The sequence below is a fragment of the Tetrao urogallus genome (genome assembly GCF_951394365.1).
Source record: "Tetrao urogallus genome assembly, chromosome: 8".
NCBI classification, from domain to species: domain Eukaryota; kingdom Metazoa; phylum Chordata; class Aves; order Galliformes; family Phasianidae; genus Tetrao; species Tetrao urogallus.
This window is the reverse complement of record NC_136821.1, coordinates 4,099,398-4,124,010: the sequence shown is the minus strand read 5'-3', so window position 1 is coordinate 4,124,010 and position 24,613 is coordinate 4,099,398. Positions and strand designations below refer to the sequence as shown.

Below are 24,613 nucleotides of genomic sequence, written 5' to 3'. Positions count from 1 at the left end.
GCAGGAGGTTGGACCAAATGACCTCCAGAGGTCCCTCTTAGCCTCAGTCATTCTGCTGTACTTCGACCTTTCTTCTTTATTTTCTTCCACATCTGTAGCTGAAGGGCATCTTCTGGAAGAAAATTATTTACTGGTACCAGGAAAGGATAAAGGTATGAGATCTGTGTCCTCCCACCACAACAGTGTTCCATAGTATTGTCCATACTGTAGTAGGACATGCTGTAGCACTCCTCATGTACACTAGTACCTTGTCACCTTATCTTCCTTTGCTCTGAAGCCTTCTTAGAAATAGACTTCTATGAAATCAGGGAGTTTCATTGTCAGGGGTTGAGAAGACCTTGCTTCCCAACTGTTGAAGCATGAGAGCTAATGTGCCCAACCATCTACTCATTTCAAAATTTTAAAACCAAGAGCAGAATCAAAAATCTCATTCATGCTGCTGTTAAAATAGTTAAAGTGTCTGGGTTTTTTGTTGTTGTTGTTGTTGTTGTTGTTCTCTTGTTGTTTTTTTTTTTAAATCTGAATTTGATTTTAGGATACAAGTAGAGTTAGTTGTAATGTGATTCTTTAGTGCACTTCTAATGTGTATGTATCAGACTGTGGAGGTAAGATATGTTAATTGGTTCCAAAACATGTCATTTTCCCTTGAAAGGTTTAAAATGTGTGGCACGAGCAGGGCCAAAGACAAAGTGTAGTGGCTGCCAGCTGGACAAGAGAGAGGCTTGCAGGGAGATTAAACCACGCAGGAGAATGGCTTTTGAGATAAGGATAATCTTTTACATAAACCAAGTCTTCCAAGGCAGTTGAATGGGTGAGTGATAAGGACAATAATAGAACTGCAGAATGACACAGCTGATAGTTATCCTGGTATTCAAAGATGATCAAGAAGTTGCCAGCAAAATAACATCTCTTGATTACAGTGACAACGTATAAGCAGCACAGATACTTTTTTGCATGAAGGATCTCTTGATTAATACTCTCATTTTGTGTTCTTCAGGTCAACCCAGTAGCCATGGAAAGGTCTGCAACTTCTGACATGGCCTCTGAAAAGCCAAATCCTTCCCACAGTACAGGAGCTGTTCAGATGAGGATCAAAAATGCCAACAGTCACCATGACAGACTAAGCCAAAGCAAATCTATGATTCTGTCTGAGAATGTGAAAGTCCTTGAGCCTGTAAGTAAAATACTCCGTGTATTTCATGTCTTCCAAGATTTTAAAAGTCATAGAGTTATCTTGGGTGTGGTTAAGACACCAGCTTCATGACAGTCCTTTGCACAAAGGGATTTAATGGCACTATTACATTCTTAGATGTATGGGTAGGTGCTGGAAGAACAATTTTCCTTTGCTGAAACACAGAATTTGGTGGCCAGAATAACGACATTTGAGCTCTCAAGTGTTAGAGTGCTTAAATACAGCTGCTGTAGGGGATAATACTTAACAGTATCAGAGATATGTCACAATTTCTAAACAGATGAAAACAAGACAAAGAAAGAAATAAAGAAAAAAAAGGAAATTACAGTTTTGTACATAAAGGATAACTTTGCCAATAAGAAGAATGAGGCTTGCTGTAAGAATGAATTAACTGCAAAATTAAACACTGAAGAAAAAGAAACCTTAATATTTTAATAGTTGACAGAGTTGAAAGAGCTGACTCATTTTTGTATCTATTACCTTTTTTTTCCCCCTGAAATTAAGTAGTTAGCAATGAACTGTTCCGCCAGTTGTGTCCCTGCCCCTGTACTCCTCCTGAGCTACTAAACAAACTGATTGGTATGAGTCTCCCCTGGTTAATTTCCTTCCATAATAGTGGCAACTTGCAGCTGAGGCCATATAACGTTACAAAATTATTTATGCAGTGTTAGCCACTTTTTGGACTCCAGATCCATTTTGTTTTCAGAGAATGCAAATGAGGGAGAAAACTCTGCTGGCTGGGGACGGAGTCCCAAGTCTCGGTCACTTTTCACAACCATGTAAGCTATTAATTTTTGTTTTGTTCATATAATGCATTCCAATGAAATAATCAGCTTTCTCAAAAAGTTACTAAGTGGAGAAAGTCAATTATAGCAGCTGGATTTTCTACCCTAAATTCAGACTCAAAATTCAAGCTTTGTTAGAAATACACTTGTTATTCCCATGTTTCTCTGCTATGCCTGAACGTATTTCAGGGACATGTATTTCTGCAAAGAACTCTTTATATGTATCATTTCTGATCAGTTTGAACAATTCCTACAATTTCCCACAACACGTTGCACGTGTTTCTTCCTTTTTATCCAAAGCAAAATGTTCTACCAGTACAAACCTGAGACAATGTTTATAGTAATTTACTGGGAATACTATAATGTATTATCGGGAAGAACTGTACCTTTGAAGAAGTTTAAAAGTTAAGTATATTTAATGATGCCTAACATATTTTATTGGCTGTGTTTAACAAAAGGCACTAGGCTGCAGTTGTTTTTGACAAGCATGAAAACATCACAGCATGAGACTGCAAAAGGAATTATGTAGAGAAATTACAAGTGATCCATCTCTCAATGAATTATCCACCTCAATAGCCTGCAGAACTCAGCTACCAATTAACACCTACTTTATTACATGTTGGGATGTACTTAATAACTTTCATGTGTTTATGCACTATTACCTTGACTGATGCCTCTTGTACAATTAGGCATAATTGGCATATCAATATGCAAAAGTTAAAAGGATTAACCCTCTTAAAACTAATGAGCATTTCTGTATCCAGCTGCTAAATGAGACAAAATTAGCATTTTTCACTTTTGGGCAGGATTTTATCATGCAGTTTCTCATTGTTGATATTACCTTGTTACATAACTTTAGATTTGGGGATAGTATGCAGGACTGTTACAGAGCAAGGGCTCTAAAAAGTTAAATGAGACATAAATATTTCCCACCGCGTCCCAAAAACCATTGCAGGTATGATATCTGTTCATTGGCCGAGAGCTGAAAAGTTGCTTTGTGCCGCGTTTGTTTAGAAGCTAATTATCTAAAAGCAGAGTTTTACTATGTATATGTCATTTTACCCAGCAATCTTGGCTCCAATATAGTAGAATGAATGCTTGCCATGCTACTAATTCCCTTTCTATTTCGATTCTTTTCATCTCTTTTTGCCATGCTGAATTTTCTGACTAGATATTGACAGACTGAAAGTGGGCGTATTTGCTTCCATAAGCCCCTTAAAGTTGTTTGGTGACACCCCAGCCGAAAGCAAAATTCCTATGGATCCCTATGTTTTCAAATACTTGCATAATACGCAGTGCAATTTGAGTTAAAAGACCACTGAAATTTCAATTGCAAGTGTCAACTGCATGCCAGCAAATCTGTGCATGCGACTTGGGAAGGATTTAGGGAGAAGCAATGGGGGGGAGCAATCCCTGGCATCCAGGAGTCTGGAAAGAGCAGGGCTCAGCTTATAGACACATACATACACAGGTACATTCAAATTCAGTAATCCTCTTTAAAAATTCATGACATACTTTCTTGGTACACTCACAAACCTCACTTCTACATTTGGAAGCACGCAGACCCCCGCTGAAAGATGTGTATTACTCGTGTGCCAGGCTAAGCCAATTATTTTGTGCTAGAAGGGGAAAAAAAAAAAAAAGGATCTGTCTTGATTTTCTGTTTGGAAATCTTCAATTTTTGAAGAGCTTGCCTCTGTTCAGATCATTACAAAGTATCCACTGATCATTGCTTATTTTCGGTTTTACCTCAACTGTGTATTTTTGTCCTATCATTGGGGAGATTTTTATTTCTGCACCTATTAAGAGCTGAATAAAAGACTCCATGCTACTCTGTCTCTGCCCGTATTAGGAATATGCCTACTATAATTCTATTAATAAATGGGTCAAATCCTCTTTACCTAACTTATGCAAAACATACTGACTCCAGTGGATTAAAGCAATCAGCGTTTGGCACATTTTGAACAATCAGCAGAACTATATATTTATAAAACATGCTTGAAAAAAGAATAAAATCAACACTCTGGGCATAAAGGGCAAAAAACAGACACAAATCTAGAAAGATCGCTCGTGATTTATGGAGAAGAAAATACACAGTTTTCTCAGAGGGATTTGTTGTATTCTACAGCGTTGGCTGTGATGTTCCTAAGCACACCTGGGGCTATACTTCTGAAGGTGGACAGATTATTTTCGGCAGTGTGACAAAGAAGGATATGCATCATACATCAGCGGGGCCATATGCACTTATGTGTTTTGTGGTAGTAAAGATGCAAATGGGGGAGGCAGGAGCTAAGTCATGCAAAAGTGAAATGTGGATTCTTGGGGATTTTTGTTATTTATTTGCTATGGAAATGCTTGAGCATTGTGCAAAGGTTGAAATGGATATTAACGTAGAGTTTAAAGAGCATAAATCATGAAGCTGGACACACACTGTGGTAAGCAAGGGCTCTTTCTGTGCTTAATGTTAATGTCTGAACCAGGAACGTAAATGAATATTTGCTATTTTCATCTCTTAAACCCCAGGGAAGTGCATTTTGCTTCATTCAGAACAACTTCAAACAATGAAACGTCTTTTTTTATTGGTGCCTGTATTAAGAATTAGAGCCTATTTAGACATTCCAAAATGGTAATGTATTAGAGCTTTTTCTGATGAGGTTAAACAAACTGGTAAGTTGATTTCTCCCTCTAATACATTACCATGGAGTGGGAAGCAATCTTCCTTTGTTTCTTACTCCTGTGATTGTAGCACACTTGCCAAAGTTATGGCTAGCCAAAAAGACAGAAATAAAATTGCTAAAAATATAAGCCTTCTGTTTAGCAGAGTTTTTGAGCCATATTTCACAATCTCAGGGCTTGTACATGTTTACTTCAAATCAAGCTTATAGTCAAGTTTGAGGCTTTGTTTGTATAGATTGTCCTGAAGTAGATCCTGATATTTAATTAAAATGACACTAAATCACATTGAATTGATAAGACTTGGCATCTCAAACAAAGGTAATTGCCCGTATTGGTTTTGTACAAAAATAGAGCTGCTTGGAAAATGTGCAGCCAACACAGACTGTCAACTCCATTTATAGATCAATATGTGAAAACCATTGATCAGGCAGGCATGTGTAACAGTAACACTTTGCATTTATTTGTTGTTTTTATACCATGTTAAGGCTTACAGGATTATCGGCTTCCAAAATATTTTGACTTCCTCATAAATATGTTATCTGTTTAATGTTAATTACAAGACAGACTCCAGCCCTCTTTTCGGTTTCATTGCTATGGGTAGTGTCAGCTGAAAATGGATTATTTCAATCTCCGAGAGATCATCACAGCTTCTTTTATCATATAGTTTATTTAGGGAAAGTTTCTGAGGATTTGTTTTTTTCCCAGTTTACTCTTTTTCCTGGAGGAAAAAAAAAGATAAATCTTGACAAAATATTTCTAGGAGCAGAAAACCTCCTGCTTTCATTGCTAGAGTGGAAGGTGACATTTATTGACTTATTATGTTCTAACAGTGAATTCTCCCCAGATAATCATGAACTAGTCCATAAACATAGGTCCAGTGTTAATTCTGCAACATAAATATTGTCACAAAACACAGAAATATCAATTGGAAAAATAAATATATCTGTTGGGCAACATTATCTTTATCCTTCCTAGAGCAGGAGAATGAGGAATGAAACACGCCATATGTCTTCTTGCTGTGTTCAGCCTGGTTCTGTACCTTCAGAATTGAGATCTGCTGTTTGTCATCCCAACTCACCCCTCTCATGTCTCTGTGTCCCCATCCATCCTGCTGCTGATGAACCTGAGTGCATGAGGATATTTCAGGGTTCTGTTTACTTCAGTGAGCAAGTTTCCCCATTGGAGCAATGGGATTTGGCTCTCAACCCTTTTTCAGGGTCTTTTTCTTAACTTGCAGGCATTATTTCATCCCCATATCAGAGCAAGTCTCAGAACAAAGCTTTTTGTTTTTCTGGTGGTTTTTTTCCTCTTTTTTTTTTTTTTTTTTTTTTCCTATTATGTGTACCCTGTGAGAAAGTATTCTCTGTTGTGTGTTGTATATTTTCTAAGACTTCAGCCAACATAATCTTTACTAACAAGGAAGAAGTTAATTTTATTGTTAAACTGCCCGTTTTATTTACCATCCACGCATTTTCCCTGTACTATTTCAGCTGTGTTGCTTGATAGACAGCATCATAATGAGATCACAGAAAAATGAAATGACCACTACCTATTTCTTCTTGAAAGCAAGCATAAATTCATTTCAGCTCTATTAAGGGAGTGGTGAACGTACTGGTTTGGCTTCCTCGTTAAACCAAACTGAAGTTCAGACGAGTCGGAAATGCTGATTTTGACTTTCGCTCAGTGACAGAGGGATAGAAAAAAAGGGTTCAAAAAACCTCCAGGTTTTTTCTTTCTTTCTTTCTTTCTTTTTCTTTCTTTCTTCTTTTTTTTTTTTTTTTTTTTTTTTTTCTCCCAATCTTACATTATCTCACGCTGTGAAAATCTTTACTCTATTTACCAAGCACAAATTAGCCTTGCTAAAGGTTCTGAAAGTTTGCTACTTCAGCTTAGATCCTAAAACTTCAAAGAGAGATGCAACTCTACAAATTAGTGTATGCGCTCTGCCATGGCTATTTTAACTTGAACTTGACTAAATTCGTTTATAATTTAGTACTGATTGAACGGCGCCATGAATGTGCACGGGATACATTTTTTAAAGTTAGCCCTCTGATTACTAATTTGAATAAAAAACTCTAACCTTGTTAGCATCTGGACTTATTTCCATAATAACAACCCCTTCAGAACCTACAAAGTAATGAATAATTGACAACAAATGAAATGTTTTGATAGTTGTCGGCACAAAGCATGTTTAATGTTTTGTGTTGCTTCCTAGCTAATTATGTAGATGACACATTTGTCAGACCTTGACTGCCATTAGAAACGTGTTTCCAGAGGGGAGAAAAACAGGCTATTCATAGAGTAATTAACTAGAATGCTCAATGACCTGTGAGAGATTCAAATGGCTGCCAGTTCAGACATTGTTTTGTTACAGAAGCAGAGGGGTAATTAAAATTCCAAATTACAGTGCTATGATGAAGCATTTGTTTGTTGACAGTATACTCTTACTCTAGTTTGTTAATTCTTTTTTAAATTGCTTCTAATCCATTTTATAGCTTCAGGAGTTCCGTCTTTGAATTTACTGACAACTAATATTATGGTAAATGGTTCTTCGGCGGAGCACTGCGGGCTTGGCAGTTCCATGGGAGCACAAGGTGGGTGGGATGGAATAGCTGTGCTTTCCCTAAACTGACATACCATGTGCTGTCACCGCGACGCGGCGGACGCGGCACATCTTGTGACATGATATGTTCATAATCCTGCGGTAGGGAAGATGTCTGGTTACGGGAGGAGACGGCTCAGAGAAAGTAACGGTAATCAGACAAATTGAGGAAGGTGTCCTAAGACGTTAGAGGAGAAACCCTGATGTGGCTGGGTTAGGTAAGAACTTTGAGAGCTGAGCTCTGGAATGGAGAACTGGAGGACAGTCGTTTGCAGGAAAAGATCAGGCACAAGCCATGAAGAAGGGGAGACTGCATCAGGCTCTTTGCCAACACCCTCTGTAGGCAGTGATGGACTTGACAGGGTACAACGTCCATTCCTGCAGAAATGGGGACTCTGCGAGTCCAGAGTGCTAAAGTTCTCTAAACAATGAGCTAAATGCAAGCCCGAGTGGAATATTTATTTACTTTGCCAAAAGTGAGAAAGAGGTTTTGTTAAAGAGATCTGACAGAAGTAACATGGTGTTTGATGCAGGAGAGCTGACAGCGGCATGGAGTGAGCGCTGATTATCCTGAAGACACTGTCAGCTAGGATTGATTTCCACTTTCTCCGTTTATGTAACGGTTCCTGTAATACAGCTGACCCCAAATCACGTTACCTTGTCATTTCTCTGCATGGATCAAGAAGAGATGAGCTGAAAATAGCTAGGCACTGACCTTGAACTTGCCGGAAAAGTGAGAAGTGACAGCGGGGTGTGCAGCCCGAGAGCGGCTGCTCTGCAGCTGCAGCAGCACCAGGGGGCAGAGCAGCACCGGAGATCGCGGCTGGAGCGGCCGCTGCGCTGCCGCTGTGAAGCACAAGTCTGACCCAAATGGCTTTCTTTTCCTCCTTCTTTTTTCCTGTTTTCTTTTCTTTATCGTTTTTATTTAATTTTTAATTTTTTCTTTTTTGATTTTTCTTCTTTCCTTTTCTTTTTTACTCTTTTCTCCTTTTTTTTTCTTCTTTCCCCCCCCTCTCCCCCCCCTCCATTTTTTCTTTTTTTTCTTTATTTCTTTTCTTTCTTTTCATCTTCCCCCCCCAATTAATTTATTTATAGCTGGGGTGATGACAGATGGGAAAATCACCACTGACTCCAAAATCTGGAGCTTCCCATTATCTGTTACTTGAAAACACGAGTACCTGAAATGGTAATGAAATATCTTCCTAACTGAATGCATTGCTAGTAAGTTTTGCATCTTCTTTGCTAATACTTCTCCGTTATTTCCCAGGATCTGGAGAAAGCATGAAATGCTTCTATTGTCATTAATATAGTTGTCTGCAGTTTCAGGGATGTTTGACAGGATTTTCAAAGCCTACAAACCTCTTTGCGTTTCAGAAAGATAATGATGTAAATATATATATATAAATATATATATATGTAGTTTAAAACTGATAGGATAAACTAAAAAAAGACTAAAACAGCAGAGGCTTTTTTTTTTTTTTTTTTTTTTTTTTTTTTTTTTTTTTTTTTTTTTTCTGTCAGCTTTGACATTTCTCTTCTTCTAATTCATATCCTGAGGGGAGGGGAAGTGTCAGTAGTTAAATATTTCATTTACCATATAAAAAAGTATTTCTTTATTTCTTCTGTTTTGTATTTTCCTTGTATCTGTTCTTGTCTCTTTCCATCCCTTTGTGTCTTAAGCAGCTCTAGAGACTCAAGGATCTGGCTCTTGGGGTGTTCCCATAGATGCAAGCGCTCAGGGCAGCACCCAATAAGCACCCTGCAAGATTGCTTGCAGCAGTTCACACCTTCATCTGGCATCCCCAGGGCATATGTGCCTGCTGGAAATGCAATGGCAGACTGTCCTTGCTCCTCTGCCTATCCATCTGCTGATTCCCCAACACATGGACCTTTTATCTATCGCGATGGCTCCGGTGCTCTTGGATTCAGTCCACTGCTACAAAGTTTAATTGTCTTATTGAGTTTCTTTGGAAAAGGAAAACACTGCATTATTTTCCCCATCAGTAAATCCCTTTTTTTTTTTTCTTTTTTTTCTCCAAGACACTCAGAGAGTAAACTCTGGTTTTGCAAGCTCATATAAAATGGAAGTTACCTTTACACTTTCATTCTTTCCATCAAAATTGTGCAATGACTTTGATGTTAAATGATGCGAAATGTAGCAACTCCAAATATTTTCTCCTTGATGCCTTAGCCTGTTCAGAGCCAAAAGATGATTATGAGTTTGTATTAAATGCTTATATCTGAAAACTTCTGCACCATCTTATTATTTCATAGTCCATTCCATACATCTCTGTGTTTTTGTTTTTAGTAGGAAAACGAAAGGCAGCAGTCAGTCCCTTTTCTCAGATGACAAGAGATAGGACACAAAGAAACAACTTCAGGTTGTTCCACAGGATTTTTTGGTTGGATATCAGGAAGGATTTCTTCCAGCAGAAGCTGGTAGAGCATTGGAAGTGATTGCTTGTGGAAGTGATCAAGTCCACACCGTGGAGGGATTTATGAGATGAGTGGATGTGGCACTGAGGGTGTGACTTGGTGATGAGACTCTTAGATCCAGTTGATGCTTGGATTTAAAGATCTCATGCTAGATGGTTCTATCAAATCTATACCTCTTGAGGTAACAACATGCCACAATGTTAGAGAACAAACACTATATGCTTAATATTTTGCTTGGCTTCCATGACAATCTGCTCCTGTATTTATTCATTACAACCAAGTGGAGAAGGAACTTGGTGAGGTTTCTCCTAATTCCACAGTAGATGTTGGCCGTCAAACGTTTTAGTCATTTCTTCTGTTTCTTTACCTGGATTGAGGATTGATTCTCTACAGGATTGAGGATGATGCTTATCTGCTTTGCACACGTTCCAAAGTCTGCCTCAGAGCTGGGTTGACTGTTACATTTCAATCATGCTCGTTACTTAGATAATTCTATTCTCATCATATTAACTCTATTAATTGAAACAGAATTATTCCACAATTATTGCTAGTGTAACTGAGAGGGGAACTTGGCCCCAGGCCCTGTACATTTTCCTTATCTATACTTACTGAGCTTAACTATTTCACTATTTTTTCATCAAAAAAATCTTGTTTTGGCTCCCTCAATAATCAGGTCTTTTCCCTTGATTCTATACTCTCGTCCTTTTTAGCTGTGTTAGATTTCTCTCAGGCTTTTCTCGTTTAATAATATGTATTTCAAGAAATGCGGTTAAAATATAGTTTAAAGGAGTCTCTTTGGTAATATGTGTCAATGGACACTGTGAAAAGGAACATAAGCTGTGGAATTATGTTTCTCTTATTTTATCTTTATTAAGTACTGTATTACAGCTCCATTGTGGCATCTAACACGCTTCCTTTCAAAATGCCATAAGATTTGAAATATGTAGGTACTGAAACTGAGATGATATCAAACTTCCCATAGCTAGTCTTGGGCACCTGACCTGCATAGTTTCCCACAGGGGAAAAGTAAGCTCCATTTCTTTAAATTTCCAATGAGAAGGGACATGTGTCTCCTTGCATTGAGTTACATTACATCACATCATGTGACACAACGTGACCCAATACAACATGACAGGAGAGGTAAAGAAGCAGTTTTTTGCGTTTTTATTATTATTGCACTGAAATTATTGCACTACTGATGCGATGAAATGGGGATCAAGTTATTTTGTGCATGCCCTAAATACACGCATTAGTGCACAATATAGGGACACAAACACTAAATGTTGTTTAATACGTGGAGATTTTTAAACAGACAGCGGAGTGTCCTTGTTAGGCAGTGTGCCTATTCTTAGACAGTTGACAGCAGCATTCTCCTGCCCTAAATAAGATCAAATCCCCTTTGAAGCCAGTGGTTCTTTTGCAGGAAAAATAACTGTAGGACCTGATCCAGCCATGTTAACATAGCAATGTTTTATTTTCTTTTTGATTTCTTGTTTGGTGAGGTTTGCATCATTAATGGAAGCAGGTGTTGAACGTTTGTGTTTTTTTGTTCATGGATGCCTGTGCATACCTGCACAGCAATTTCACATCCATGGTAGAAGTGGAATCCAAGCCTTGCCTCTCAAAGAACCTAAGACTCTGCTCCACTAAAGAAAAAGAGTATTTGCCTTTATTTTTTTTCTTAGTGTTTCAGAGACTAATAATAGAGTACTGAGTGTGGCTACACTTCAGACACAGTAATATCTTCTTTTTTCGCCCTAGTTATTGTCTATCTAAGCTGCCACATAGTCTAAAAGTTACAGTAAAAACTTGCATTTAGAAGTACAGCCGATAAACAAAACCAGCAAAAACGTTCTATCCTTTCTAATTTCTGCATCTTCCTCCAGTTTTGGAATCAAATTTGAAGGACTGTGAAATATTCTATCACATTTTCCTTTCCTTTCGCCTCCCAGAGCTCTGCAAGAAAGATTGTTTTCCTGGATATTTCAGCCATGGCCAGAAATGGAAGCAGTGCAGCTGTGATGAGCGAATCTGTTCTCATGACATTCGTAGCCCCAAGGCAGGTAGAAAACCCAGACAAGCATCCAAACTTTTGTTTGTTTATTTGGACCAGACCTGGGGTTTGGACCAACTGAGCTTTACATCAGCAGTTCTGTTATCCTTAAGAGCTCATTCTTCTTGACTGTGAATTTGAAGTCAGACTCTTATTTTATAATCTCATTACACACACACACAAAAAAAAAAAACCCGAACCAAAACAATGTTTAAAAATTAAAGTGCCAGGTGCCAACTCTTTTTCAGTAGTTGGCTACTTCAACTTTGAGCTTTCCATTTTTTATCAGCAAATGATAAACTGAAAATTCAGTGCTCCCAGTTTAGATCTTTCACAAAATTAAAGTGTAAATCTGAAGTGGCCACCTGTAAGCACTAAAACCTGAAGACATTTGGACACAAGTTAAACAAATTGTTTAAAGAACTGCCAATCGCTCGCATCTTGTTTCAAGAATAACTTTGCAGAGAAGATCCAAAATGCGTGTTTTAGCATTTTTAGTACTGATTTTCTTTTTTGGGGAGGTGGGAGGTATGATTTTTATTTTTTTTTTTAATTCTATTTCATCAAGAAATTGAAGAGCTGGAAAAGAACTAAAGTGACCATCAACAAACTATTACAGGATAATGGTGGCAGCAACATGAACATCTCAAAAGCATGGGAAACGTTGGGGCAATGAGTCAGTGGTTGTGAAAAGCATGGAGCGAGTGGGGAACTGGAAGCAGTTGGGGTGGGAGATGCAGAGTGGGGGGCTGAATTTGCTGCAGCTGTGTGAATTGGCTTGAGGAAGGGCTGTCCTCCTCACCTGCAGAGCTGGTGTTGTGTTGGCTTGTTGGGAAGAGCCTGGTCCTTGTCTCAGAGGTGTGAGGTAGAAGGACTCCTGATGTCTCTTGTGTCTCAGCTGAAAGCTGTGCAAAGTGTATTCAGGTAGTTGAGGATATTTGTGTATGGAGGTTAGCAGAAAATATTTAATTACGATTAATTTGGCTAAAGCTCCTAACCCTTCCATCTGTGCCATATGAGCCTTGTGATGATCTAAACAAGAGAGACAGCCCAGTATATCCTGAGCACATTACACGCCTGAGCACCGCAAGTTACTGAAAACCTGCCATCCTATTCCTAGCATCTTATTTGTTTTTATTTTCTTTTCATATCATTTTTTTCAAAGTTTTACAGCAGATGAGCCAAATTACATGAAAATTTACCTTTAAAATATTTCCCATTTATCACACAGTTTCCTTACCTAGAAAATCCCAGCGCGGTTGCTGCTAATGCTTGATAAGATTTGTACCTGGTAGATTCTAAATTACATTAATGCATAAAGCCAGCAATGCCAGGCTCCCTATTGTTACAGTTATTAAAGCTGTAACTGAAATGATATCTCTCATATTGATCTTCAGCGAGCAGCTCTTATCCAGAAGCTTTGTTTCACATTAAAGACACTAATGATTGTCTCCACAAAATGAGCAGCTTAATAGTTAGGAAAAGTTAAATGGGAAAAAAGAAAAAAACTTTGATAGCCACCTTTGATAGCTCTTCGTTCCAACATCTCTCATAGCCACAAAGTGCAAGCCAAGCATTAATAGACCTTTTAATAAAATGACTTAAGAGAAATCAATGGGATTTCTCACAAAGCCTGATTTCTAGCAGGATATATTATTTAAATGTTTGTATTTCTTTTGAACAGCTCCTGTCCTCCTCCTATGGCTGCCTGATTTCTTCCTGGAATTTCTCTGAGTGTCTTCTTAGGGTGTTGGCTTATTATTTTTTGATTTATTACCTTACTGAGAATTTTTTAAATGGTGAATATATATGCCCTATGCTCTGCCAAGGCTGATAAAAAAATTCCTGTAGAGGTGGAGACAACCACCAATAGTTTTTTATCAGGAAGGGGCAGTCGAGTTAGATGCAAACTAATGAAAAGCCTACTTTGGGCAGTCACTGGTACTTTGGTTCCTTCACAGACTGTAAGAAATCTCTCTCCTTCCTACCTTCAGGGGAAAATGGTGTACTCTATCAGCTCTCTAACTGCCACTGTGACACAGGCCTGAGGTAATGAGTAAGGTTGGAATTCGTGGGTGAAGAGAATATTATTGCCTTTGATTTTAATTTTTTTTCTTCCCTCTGGAACTTCTGGGCTAGATTCAGTTAGATTTCAGTTTGTTTGTTTTGGCTAAGGGTGAAGAGCAGCTGCTGGATTTCTTTTTGGATTTAACTAGATTATTTTTCTCCTCATTTTTGGCAACAGCTACAATGCAATTTCTAATTTCTATGAATTGGTGTAGTATGAGCAGAGAAATACATGTGATGTTTTTCTATTCTTCAGTGACATTGAATGATGATATTTGAAGATTGATATCAAAGGGAATGTGGGTTTTGTTTGTTTCCATGGTCAGCAAGCAGAAAATCACAAATTGTTCAATAGCACCTCTTTGGTAAAATCATTTCATGTTTATCATTCCACATAAATAGAGGTATATAATGCTTTTGTGGTAGAACATGATGCGTAAATTTGCACTGTGGTTTAGTAGAGGTAATACCCTATGTGGGATGGCTTTTGCCTGCTAAGCTCCACTTAATTCACAGTAACAAGTCAAATGCTTCCTGCATTGCATGTTCATATAAGAAATCAGAGAAAAGAAAAGAAAAAAGAAAAAGGAAAGAGGAGAAAAGAAAAAAGGAGAAAAAGAAAAATGCAGAAAAAGAAAAATGCAGAAAACTGTGGGCTATGCTGAGGTCTGCAGCCACAAAACAATATTTGCTTTGTCCCACAGTACCATGTGCACCCTGGGTATTCAGCCCCTATTTCTGCTGCTTTTTCCCAGGCTCCATGGAAAGCCTGGATTAAGCTAATGCAGGGACATGTTTTCCCCGCTTATTATTTATTACAATTTTAGTTCCAGGTTTCAAAAACAATTAGGGAAACTGCTTAATAGGAAAATGACTCTAATTACTTGTTAATTGAGGTTATCTGCTTCATATTATTCAAAACATAAATTGTGTTGACACTTGTATCCAGATATGATTATTTAATAAACAGACTGAATGCACATCATGAATGCATTCAACCCTCCCCCCCCCCAAAAAAAGAAACATTTAATTTTTAAAGTGCCATTTGCTCCTTCAAAAGATGCAAAAAAAGAAAAAAAAAATCAATAATTTTTATTTGCATTTAGATCAGTTTTAAAATGTTAGTTCCAAAATATAAACAATACACTTCAAATAATGAAAAAGATGGAATATTGAAATTTCAATGGTTTATTAATCTTACAAGTAATAAGTTCAAGTAGGGCACACAGGATGAAATAAGGCCCCGTCAAACATGGTGTTACCTCCTAAGTAAATAATTTAGCTGATCAAGTCATTCATTTATAAATCAAACATCCGGGTTCAAATAAAATACCAATGTTAGTATTTCTCATACTGGTATTGTGTGTGACTTTGGGGATCTGCAAAAAGAGAAGTACTGTTTTTTTGAAGGGTAAATTTGATTTAGGAGAGAGAGAGAGGGGATTCTAAACAAAATTATATTTTCTACAGTGCAAGAATAAAAACAAAACATCCACTTTTCCTTATGTTTTAGTGTGCTCTGGAAACTCTGTGTCATGAAGTAGATATAATAATTGAATGGCTAATGACACCAAAGACTGCTTTCACAAAATTGAAGTCTGAGTATTTGCCATCTATGTGTGGTTAGGTCAGCCCTTTTCAAAGTGGTTTATTTATTTTATTTTTGTAGAAATGCAGATTGTGATCTTCTTAAATTCCTCAGGAAAACCAAAATGGCATGGCTAGAGAATTGGTGACTAAAGAGATTTTTGCATCTTTTTCACCTTGAGGTTTCCCTTTTAGAAATGAAAGCAAGGTCTCTGACCATGCAGAGAAGCTGTGTTTTCACCTGGGACTCCATTCCAAAGTGTTTGATTTGGGAATGCTGCTGAGACATTTTTGAAGACGTGCTCTTCCACCAGCCTTGGTGGTCCAGCAAGATGTTGTGGCTGAAAGGGGATAGTTTGCATGCTTCTTAGAGTTATTTGTTCCTTCATCTGTGAGAAGAATTCTATCAACATTGAAGTTTTTTTGTCTTGAACTTTCTTTAGCTAATTACCCTTATTAGGCATTTTCAACTCAATAGCTATTATTTTCTTAGGGATTTACCAAGGAATGAAGGAAAGATACAAAGTCCATGAGGGTGGAAGTTTCAAAGCTCTGTTTGTGCCCATTAATTTTCTCTTCTATGATATTTTCCCATTTTCCCTGTGCTTGACATTGAGCCTGAGCCTTGTTCCTGACTCATAGCCTATGGCAGTGGAATGGGGAGATGAGACATCACAGAGATGTGGAGCACACATAAAAAGGGAAGACGTGTAAAAACTGAAATGACATGGCAGCTGAAGCAGCTTGTTGCTCAGCTTGGTTGCATGTTTGAGTGGAGAAAGGGAGGTAAATCGTGATGTGTAAGAGAATAGCACTCGACAGGGTGTATGGTTGTAAGGTATATGGATGCTCAATCATGTGGTGAGGCAGAAGGCTAAAGGACAAGCGCCTTCAGTAGCCAAACAGTCTGGATATATCATGCAAAACAGGGGATGTTAGGCTCAGAAAAATACTGCTTACAAAGCATATGAGAGCAATTTTAAGAGAAGTCTATCTAAACCATTTGATTACCTATTAATCCTTCAGTAGCTGTTGCAGAAGAATTAAGTTCAACAGGAAAAAAAAAAGCACAATTGTACAGTTCTGTGTGTAACTGCACCATAAATACATCAGTTTGCACAGTAGTATATACATGAGCAACAATTTCCAATCCCAACTGGTTATGCTTAAGCACCTATTAGACATACATACGCATGCTCTTATGCTATTTTTTTCTGAACATTTATATCAACCACTACATCTGTGCATGAATATGCTGCTGCAGTAAAGCTGGCAATCTTCAAACCCAGAGTAGGGTTTTCTAGGTCAATCTCCATTTACCAGATTTGGAATATTTTAGCTGTAAAGAGAATGGGCTTTTGCGTGCTGATGTTAGAGTGTTTTAAGATGTTTATTCAGAGCATTGTTTAAATTTTGATACTTCCAGAGCCACATAGAAAATAGTTTGCAAATTAGCTTCTATGGCAATGCGTAATAAATTATGGAAGAATTATAATTTAGAGGGATTTGTCTTCCATTGTGCTCCACTTTAGTGCCCAAATACTTAATATTGCAAAATGATATGGGTAGATGCTTTTAAAGTTGGCTTGAGACAGAGTGCTAGCTTACTTCTGCCTTTCTGAAGATACATGCACCTGTATCAATGAGACAAAAAAATATTTCATTTTTGATTTGGCAACTTTCCTTACAGATAGAGTTGCTTGAAATAGAATGCAAAATAAACTTCATTATGTTAGCATTTGAAAACTGTAGATTTCAGATAGTTCTTTCTGTAAAACACTACTATGTATTCACTGTTTAATATATCTGTAGTTGTGGAATCTAGGTGTACACAGAGATATATTAATGAAGCATTTTTTGTACTGTTAGAGAAAGAGAGGGATTTACACAGAGAAAAGCAGCCAAATGCTAAACAGTATAGAAAATCTTCACCTCGGACATTGTGTTAGTGAAGGGAATTCTGCAAGTGCTGGACCAAGCTGATGCCTTTACTACGCCCTGAAGTTTTCCAAGTTCTCCATGTTCTGAGCTCTGAAAAGTGGAAAAATTTCTAAAAGTTTGTTTTTACCTCTGTTTGTAAGAACTTAATGCTAGAACTGCCCAGCACACTATCAAAGTGAGGCAAATACATTATTTCTTTGGGAACAGGGTGGTGAATCAGGAAAAATTTGCTAACGTGATGATGAACTTTCCAAGGTATGATTGACTTGAAATATCTGGAATGGCATCTAGCCATGATACCAATAATAGAAAAATTAGCAGAATCCAACAAAACTTCAGTAAGAGTCAGTTTAGAGCCTTAAGGATTTTTCTGAGGTAATCCCTGCATATTCATTTCAAACATAATTTTCAAATAATTTTGGATTGCCATAGAAATTACAAGAGATTCAAAAATATCTTCAATTAAAAAAAAAGAAAAAGATTTAAAAAAAAAAAAGGTTAATCTTAGCATTGGATTAACTAATGGAAAAGTTGTTACAGAGTTTAAATAGAAAGAAATGAAGTCAATCACCATACTTGAATGATAAAACCACTTTCTAACAAAATCAAAGAAAGTGACATTATTTTCTGATAGAAGTTTCACTGAAAAAGACAAGCATATAGTGAAAGTTTGTAAGTGACTCGACTTATCAGTACGTGACATTCTGATTAAATATTAGCAATGTGCTGTATCAGTGAAGCACACGTTAAATGGATTAAGAACTGATTAATTTACACGTTTCAGGAAGTAGTCCCTGGAGAATCATCATCAACTGGGTGGATTTTTAGAGTTGATCTCCAGGGAGCAGTACTAAGCTTGACACTAATCACTCTTTTTATGTATGGTATGGAAGTAAATAGAACGGTTCTAATAACATTTTTTTACAAAGCGAAGATTGATGGTCTGGTAAATAAGGCTGGGTAAAGACACTTGTGGAAAGTCATCTTGATTACTTAATGGCTGAAAGTGTATTTAATTTATCCAATCATAAGTGTATATGGGAAACAGGTCATGTTTCTGGAATAATGAACAGTATTACGAGGTTTTACTGCAAAACATAGCTTTTCTAGGTGATTCAGTGTGAAACAGAGTTGTGTTCTGAGTGTGATAGACATAGGAATTATGACAAATGTCTTGTTGATGAAGAACCTACAGCCAATTTGATTTACCCAAAAGAAATTAAAAGGCAATGATTTCCTGCTTACCTATGTGCAGCAGCAACACTGGGCACCAGTGGGTTCTTTAATGTAGCAGAAGCCAGCACAGAATGATTTGGTAAATTCATCAGTTCATTCAAACTGAAATAGGCAGTCAGCTTTCTGTTTTCACACATCAAGATGGTTCTAATAACACTTGTCTAATGTTTTTCTTGAGGTACTTTCTTCTTTGTCTTTTGCAATAAGGCTGATGACTTCTCTGGCAGCACATCCAGATCACAGCCTGCACATTGCCCATGTGTTGGATGGTAGTAGGTGATTCTTGTTTGGTTCTGCTGATGGTATTTTATTTTACACAAGGTAGATGAGTTTTCTATCAAAACAAAGAAACTCAAATCAAAGGCCATCTCCATTGTATCTAGATATTTCAAACTGGATGATTCCATTTTCTTTATCTCCTGTATAAGTGTTACATGATTTGCTGTCAAAGCAGTGCCACAAGAATAAAACCAAGAGATTCAGTGTACTTGGATCAGAACTTCACACTTCTCTCTTACACACTGACTTCATAACATGGACCAAATTGTGGAATGAGCACAAAAGAGCATTGTATTACTTAAAATTTTTCTTGGCTTACAAAGGGAACAATATATAATAGTATGTAGGTAATGTGGACAACAGTGTTTAGCAACTGTAGTGTTTATTTTGCCAAAATACACGGGGTTGTTGTTTTATATATAAATAATCTGTGCAACAAAGAATCAAAAAAGAACCCTGGAGACCAATGCAATTGAGAGGAGATAATTCTGTTATTTAACAATATTAAAAAAAAAAAAACAACACAGCAACAACCACCTGAGTATTACTGTATTTTACTCTGTCATCACTTTTTGTTAGGTGTTAAAATATTAAGAGAGGTAAATTGCACACAGAGAATCCCAGAGCTGAGTAAACATTAGTAATCACTGCTGTTCTACCTGCTTGCAGCAAAGTTGTCATTAAGCTGAGAAATCTCAAAGGCAGAGAGAATAAAATTTAAGACTTTAAATATTTACATTATTTTTCTAACATATTATATCACATAGAATACGAAGGAGTCATCCTGCTAATTGACCTTTGCAAAATTACCCTTTTACTTGAAAAGCTACTTGAAGCAGATCAGTTATTATTTTGATTACTCTATTTCTTTCATCTTAGTGATTATAATGGCACCTGGGAAAATCTGCTTGAAAACTTTACTTCATTCTTTGTTCTACTGCAGCATACATTAGTCCTCTGAACAACGTTAATAAGCTATACTGACTTCTTTGGAGAGAGATTACAGTTTTTGATTATATGAGAGACTAATGTGAGCCAGCAGAGGAGGGAAAAGCATTCACAAGCTTACTCAAGTTATTAGTGCAAAGGGAAAGGGGAGCAGGTGGCAAGTGAGATGGCCATCTAGATATTAGCAAGCTGACAGGTATCCAAGTGATTCTGTGCCACAGCCTCTCATTTTGATCTCCGAATAGTTTTTATTAACGTTTAATTATGAGGTTTTCACTTGTGACTTGTGTTTGAAGATGTTCCTTCCAATCTCATTAAAAATATACTTTGCAAAAAAAATGCTTTTTTTTTTTCTGATCTGGTTCCTTGATTTTGTCACTGGATGTTCACAGTGACTTCTTTGGCTTGCATTCCATATAAATCTAATTTTATTTGGGAGCCAGGACTTTTTCGTCACTGCTCCTGTGAAACTTAGATGCAACGATTTGAAAATAGGTCCAGACCAAAACAGATCAAGGAGACACACATGACTGATTCGGCGGAGCATACTCACAGACAAGACGGATGTCTCTGCACAGCAAACAATTCTCTAGGGTAGGGAGAGCACTCTCAAATCCAGTCACCCCAGAATAAACTCTAAGTTAGACACAGTCTAAATGTGCCTTCCAGCACAGGCTTCTACTGCTAAATAGATGAGAGCCCCAAGCCAGGATCCAGCCATGCCACTGCTTTTATATCTCTTTCCAGCCTTCTAGCAAGCGTTTTAAATCATAAAAGCAGTGTTGGGGTGCACTCTGCAAGGAGATGGGGGAGTAAGGGGGAAGGGGAAGCCTTGTTAGAATAATTCTGTGTATGTGTTTCATTGAGATTTGCAACTCATTTTGTTAGTTTTCCACGAGTGTTACTAAGTGATATTTCACTTGCCAGAGCGTTGGAAGAAACTGGGAGTCCTGGAAGACTCTGTTAGATGTTTGCTGCTGGAATCCTGGTGTTTTTCTTCTTTCTTTTAAAAGTTTCAGTCATCTAATCAAAGGCCAGAAACTTTGATGACCCTCTTATCATGTATAAAGGACAGTAAACTTTTTTGAATAGTCTGTGAAAATTATATGGGTTTTATAAGTACTTAAAGCTTGTTGAAATATCTTCAATTGGAATGATAATAAAGCATATTCTTTCATTATAATTAACAACATTATTGTTTTTAAAGCAGTTTACTAATTAAAGTAATAAAATAATTTTTAATTTTTCTCTTAAAATATCTTTGGGGATAAAATGTTCTGAATTTAATATTATTACTTTGTTCTAAAATATCTTCAGGAAGGTAGGCTAATGAACACTAAAAACCCACAAAGACAGAAGCTTTTCAACTCTACTAACTTTTATTTTAAAAAAAAGAGTTCCTTGTAAGTAAGATTTCCTGTGTTATTATTTGTCAGGGCAATAACATGAACTAAAATTGATATTTATTAGAAATACTTTTTTTTTTCCCTTTTTTTTTTTTTTCTTTTTTCTATGCACCTTTACTGGTGCTGTTGTTTTCCAGGGAATATTTTATGAAGTAAGGATGGAATGTGCATTGATGGTAACAAGTTTTAGGTCTGGATTTGGCTCTCAGTGCTTTCATTGTGAACTACCACACATTCTTTTATACACTACTGTTACTGGGGGGCATGCAGTGCCCAAGGCAGATTTCAGTGACCGTGTGTACTGGAAGTAGGCAGCCAGGGGATGCAGTGTCAACTGCCTGGGTAACCCTTCATTGCCATTTGCAACATAAAGCAATTCTTACACAGGAATCCATGCAATTTCCTTGTATCATTTCTTTCCCTTCCCCTCCCCCTGCCTTTGTGTTTCTGGCACATATACGTCCACAGGTGTTATTAAGTGTAGGGTAGCATGTGGTGTCCATGCTTCAGTGCTATCACAGAGGAAGGACTTCCTACAGGAAAAAAATGATCACTTTCAGTATTTTGCAGGCTGCCCATCTAAGCCCATCATTGCCTGGCATCTACACACTAAGGGCAAGGATCCAGCGAACTTGTGAGTGGGCACCATGCCATTTGAACAGATGGGCATGGAAGTAGGCAGCCAGTAGACCATGTATGTGCATCAACTGTGGGTGTTGAGGGCAAGATTCCCAGTGGAGAATGTCCAAACAGCTGTCTGGCCTGAGCCAACATGCCTACGACCAAGCAAAAGTGCCATCCCTAAATCCTGCTGAGTTGGATTAACCTTCAAAAATAAAAATTGCTTCTGCAGTAGCATAAGGTGAGTTTTTGACTTGTTTAAATCCGAGAGAAAGATGTAGACAAACAGGATAAAGATGTGCGCTAGAGTCTAGTAGAGAGGACTGTGCATTTGTTTAGGAATATTAACAATATTTTATACAATGGCATTTATAGGGAATATAGTAGCTAATGACTTGCAGGAATGTGACATCAATGCTAATTATGTTTTTTCTATTAAGACAGTCCTTTCAGGAGAGGCTGAGCTTTTTAGTGCATTTTGCTTGTAGTGTACGTGCCGAGTGTGATTTTCTAAAGGCAATTCTTCTGGATGTTTTTGCACAGTTGAATCAGTAAGTTCTAATGATTTTTTTTCTTGCCCCTCTATCCTGGTAATGCTATTCTGGGGTGCAGTTTCAAGCCACAGCAGTTGACACAGTTGCTGTTTTAGCTGAGTTTTCACATTTGCTGTCTTTATTTCCCCAGGATCTAGAGGGGTTGTGAAAAGATAATCTACCATTTTTCTCTGACTGTATTAATGCTGATATTTACCTTTTATGGACATCCTCAAAGAACATATTTTTGAAGATGTGAATGTCAAAGGCAAAGAAACTGAAATGCTGATGTCAATTTGCATTTCTGTTCCTGCTGTGTTTACTCCTTATTTCTTCTATCATTGGTGCACTGCTCATCTGTAATTTTATCAAAGTATGTGCAGTAGCAAAGGTTAATATATTCTGATAATATGGTAAACCAAAAGCAAGAACTATACTATCTATGGGAGACTTATCAACATATTCTATAATATACATTTTAGTGTATAGCTAGATGAATGGTGTCACAGTGTGAATGGTGCTGTATTTGTTACAACATAGAAAAGGGTTGTGTAAAAAAAAGCTTTGCTTTAACTGTTCTTTTCTTGAATCAGTAAGTATTGCATTTAATACAATTAGAACGTATTGAAAATTTGATACCAGGTTCCAGTCTGATTTCCAGTTGGAAAATCTTAGGATTAGATGCTCTGCAGCCGTTGGTCCCTTTGCAATGCTTTGATCCCTAGGTACATGAATCTGAGCAATCCACAGTCAAGTTTAGAGCAGCCTTAGAATTTCTTTGACTTATATGGATGGTAAGAACCTTTCGTGGCTGTATCCTCTTCCAGATATGATTTTGGCAGATCTCCTACTCCTGAAAAGGCTACAAATGGAGCCAGCAACATCAGCTGGGACTCCCTCAAAGCAAGGATCAATTGGACAAAATTCAAAGTCCATTTGAGTAGCTTGAGAGGAACAAAAGGGCTCCCACTTAGGGAAAATCTGCTCCTGGGATTCACCAAGACATAATGGAGAAAATTACCTACTGCCTCTTGTAGGCTCATCCTTAGGGTTTAAATATTAGCCCAAATTAGATAACCCACATTTGGATTATCCCCCCAAAAATTTTGGGAAAGAAGGTGACATAGTTTTGTAATCAAAATCGTGATTATTTATTCTCTGACCACACAGTTCACCCCAACACCAGCTGACATTCAAGATGCAAACTGAATAATGAATTTTCTCATGTCATGAACGAAGCATCTGAATAAACTGAGGTGTTTGCATGGGAAAAACACTATGACGCTAATCTACAGAAACTTTGGAAACCAGAGAGCACGCCCAAGTGATTAAATTGCCTTAATATAAAATACCAATCTTCACAGGCCGTGATACGCAGGAGGGCCCTCTCACTGTGGGAAAGGTCTGTAGGATTCTGATTTATAAGAGAGCAAGAGGTCAGGGGAAGCAAAGCCATTATCATTATTTTCATGGACTCTGGAGATCTGAACTGAATATAGAGGGCAGTGTGCTCAAAGGTAGCCATGCAGAAGGAATGCAACACAATCCTGTGTTTTTCTTTTTTTTCCCCCACTGGTTTCATTCTGCAGATTCTACTAAGAGCATGTTGTATGTAACAAACTCAAGCCTATAAGGGCTGTGGTTTTCTTATTAGATGCATAGAGAGATTATCTATTCTGTAGCTGGTGCACATAGGCTTTATCCATGCAAGTTCCAGTCACATACATTGTATTGAATTTTTGGAGGTCTGGGGGTGGGGAGGGAGAGCAAAGAGTGAAGGAGGGCTGGTAGGGACAGGTCTGAAACTGCACATCTGTCCCTGAAAGCCTCAGAAAAAAAACAAACAAAAAACAAAAACAAAAAAAAAATCCAACAAAAACTGTGTGCTAGCATTGAGTTATATTGCTTTATAGTCACTGTTACTTTTTTTTCCTCTGGACAAATCTCTTTGGACAAGCAAGGAGAAAATCTCCTATTATCGCTATGTCAGCCTTTGGAAGACAGTAAGACAGTGGTAGCAGGGCTCCAGAGCAAGCCAGGAGGAATACAGTTATGGGCAAGGAGCAGCAGGGACACGGGAAGATTTCCCCAGGGCTGGACAGTCTCCAATACACTGAGAACATCTGTATCAGAGGTCAGGTGTGAAGGGGATTGCTCTTTGCTTCTTGAGGATGGATAGAAAACCCTTGCTTACTGAGATGACAAAGGAGCGTCTCCAAGTAGGAAGCCCCATGGGATTTTCTTACTGCCT

The 24,613-nt window shown here is 37.7% G+C and overlaps 1 protein-coding gene across 1 annotated transcript in view; it reads left to right on the top strand.

The window, feature by feature from the left end:
• Window positions 1-997: 997 nt before the first annotated feature.
• The window catches only part of ARHGAP15 (Rho GTPase activating protein 15), a gene marked incomplete at its 3' end in the record, with an annotated part of 300,587 nt that continues 276,971 nt past the window's right edge, over window positions 998-24,613 (top strand). Inside the window, exon 1 of the mRNA XM_079539012.1 lies at window positions 998-1,174. Within this exon, the coding sequence (XP_079395138.1) occupies window positions 1,013-1,174 (162 nt within the window). The 5' untranslated portion in view covers window positions 998-1,012. The remainder of the gene's footprint in view (window positions 1,175-24,613) is intronic.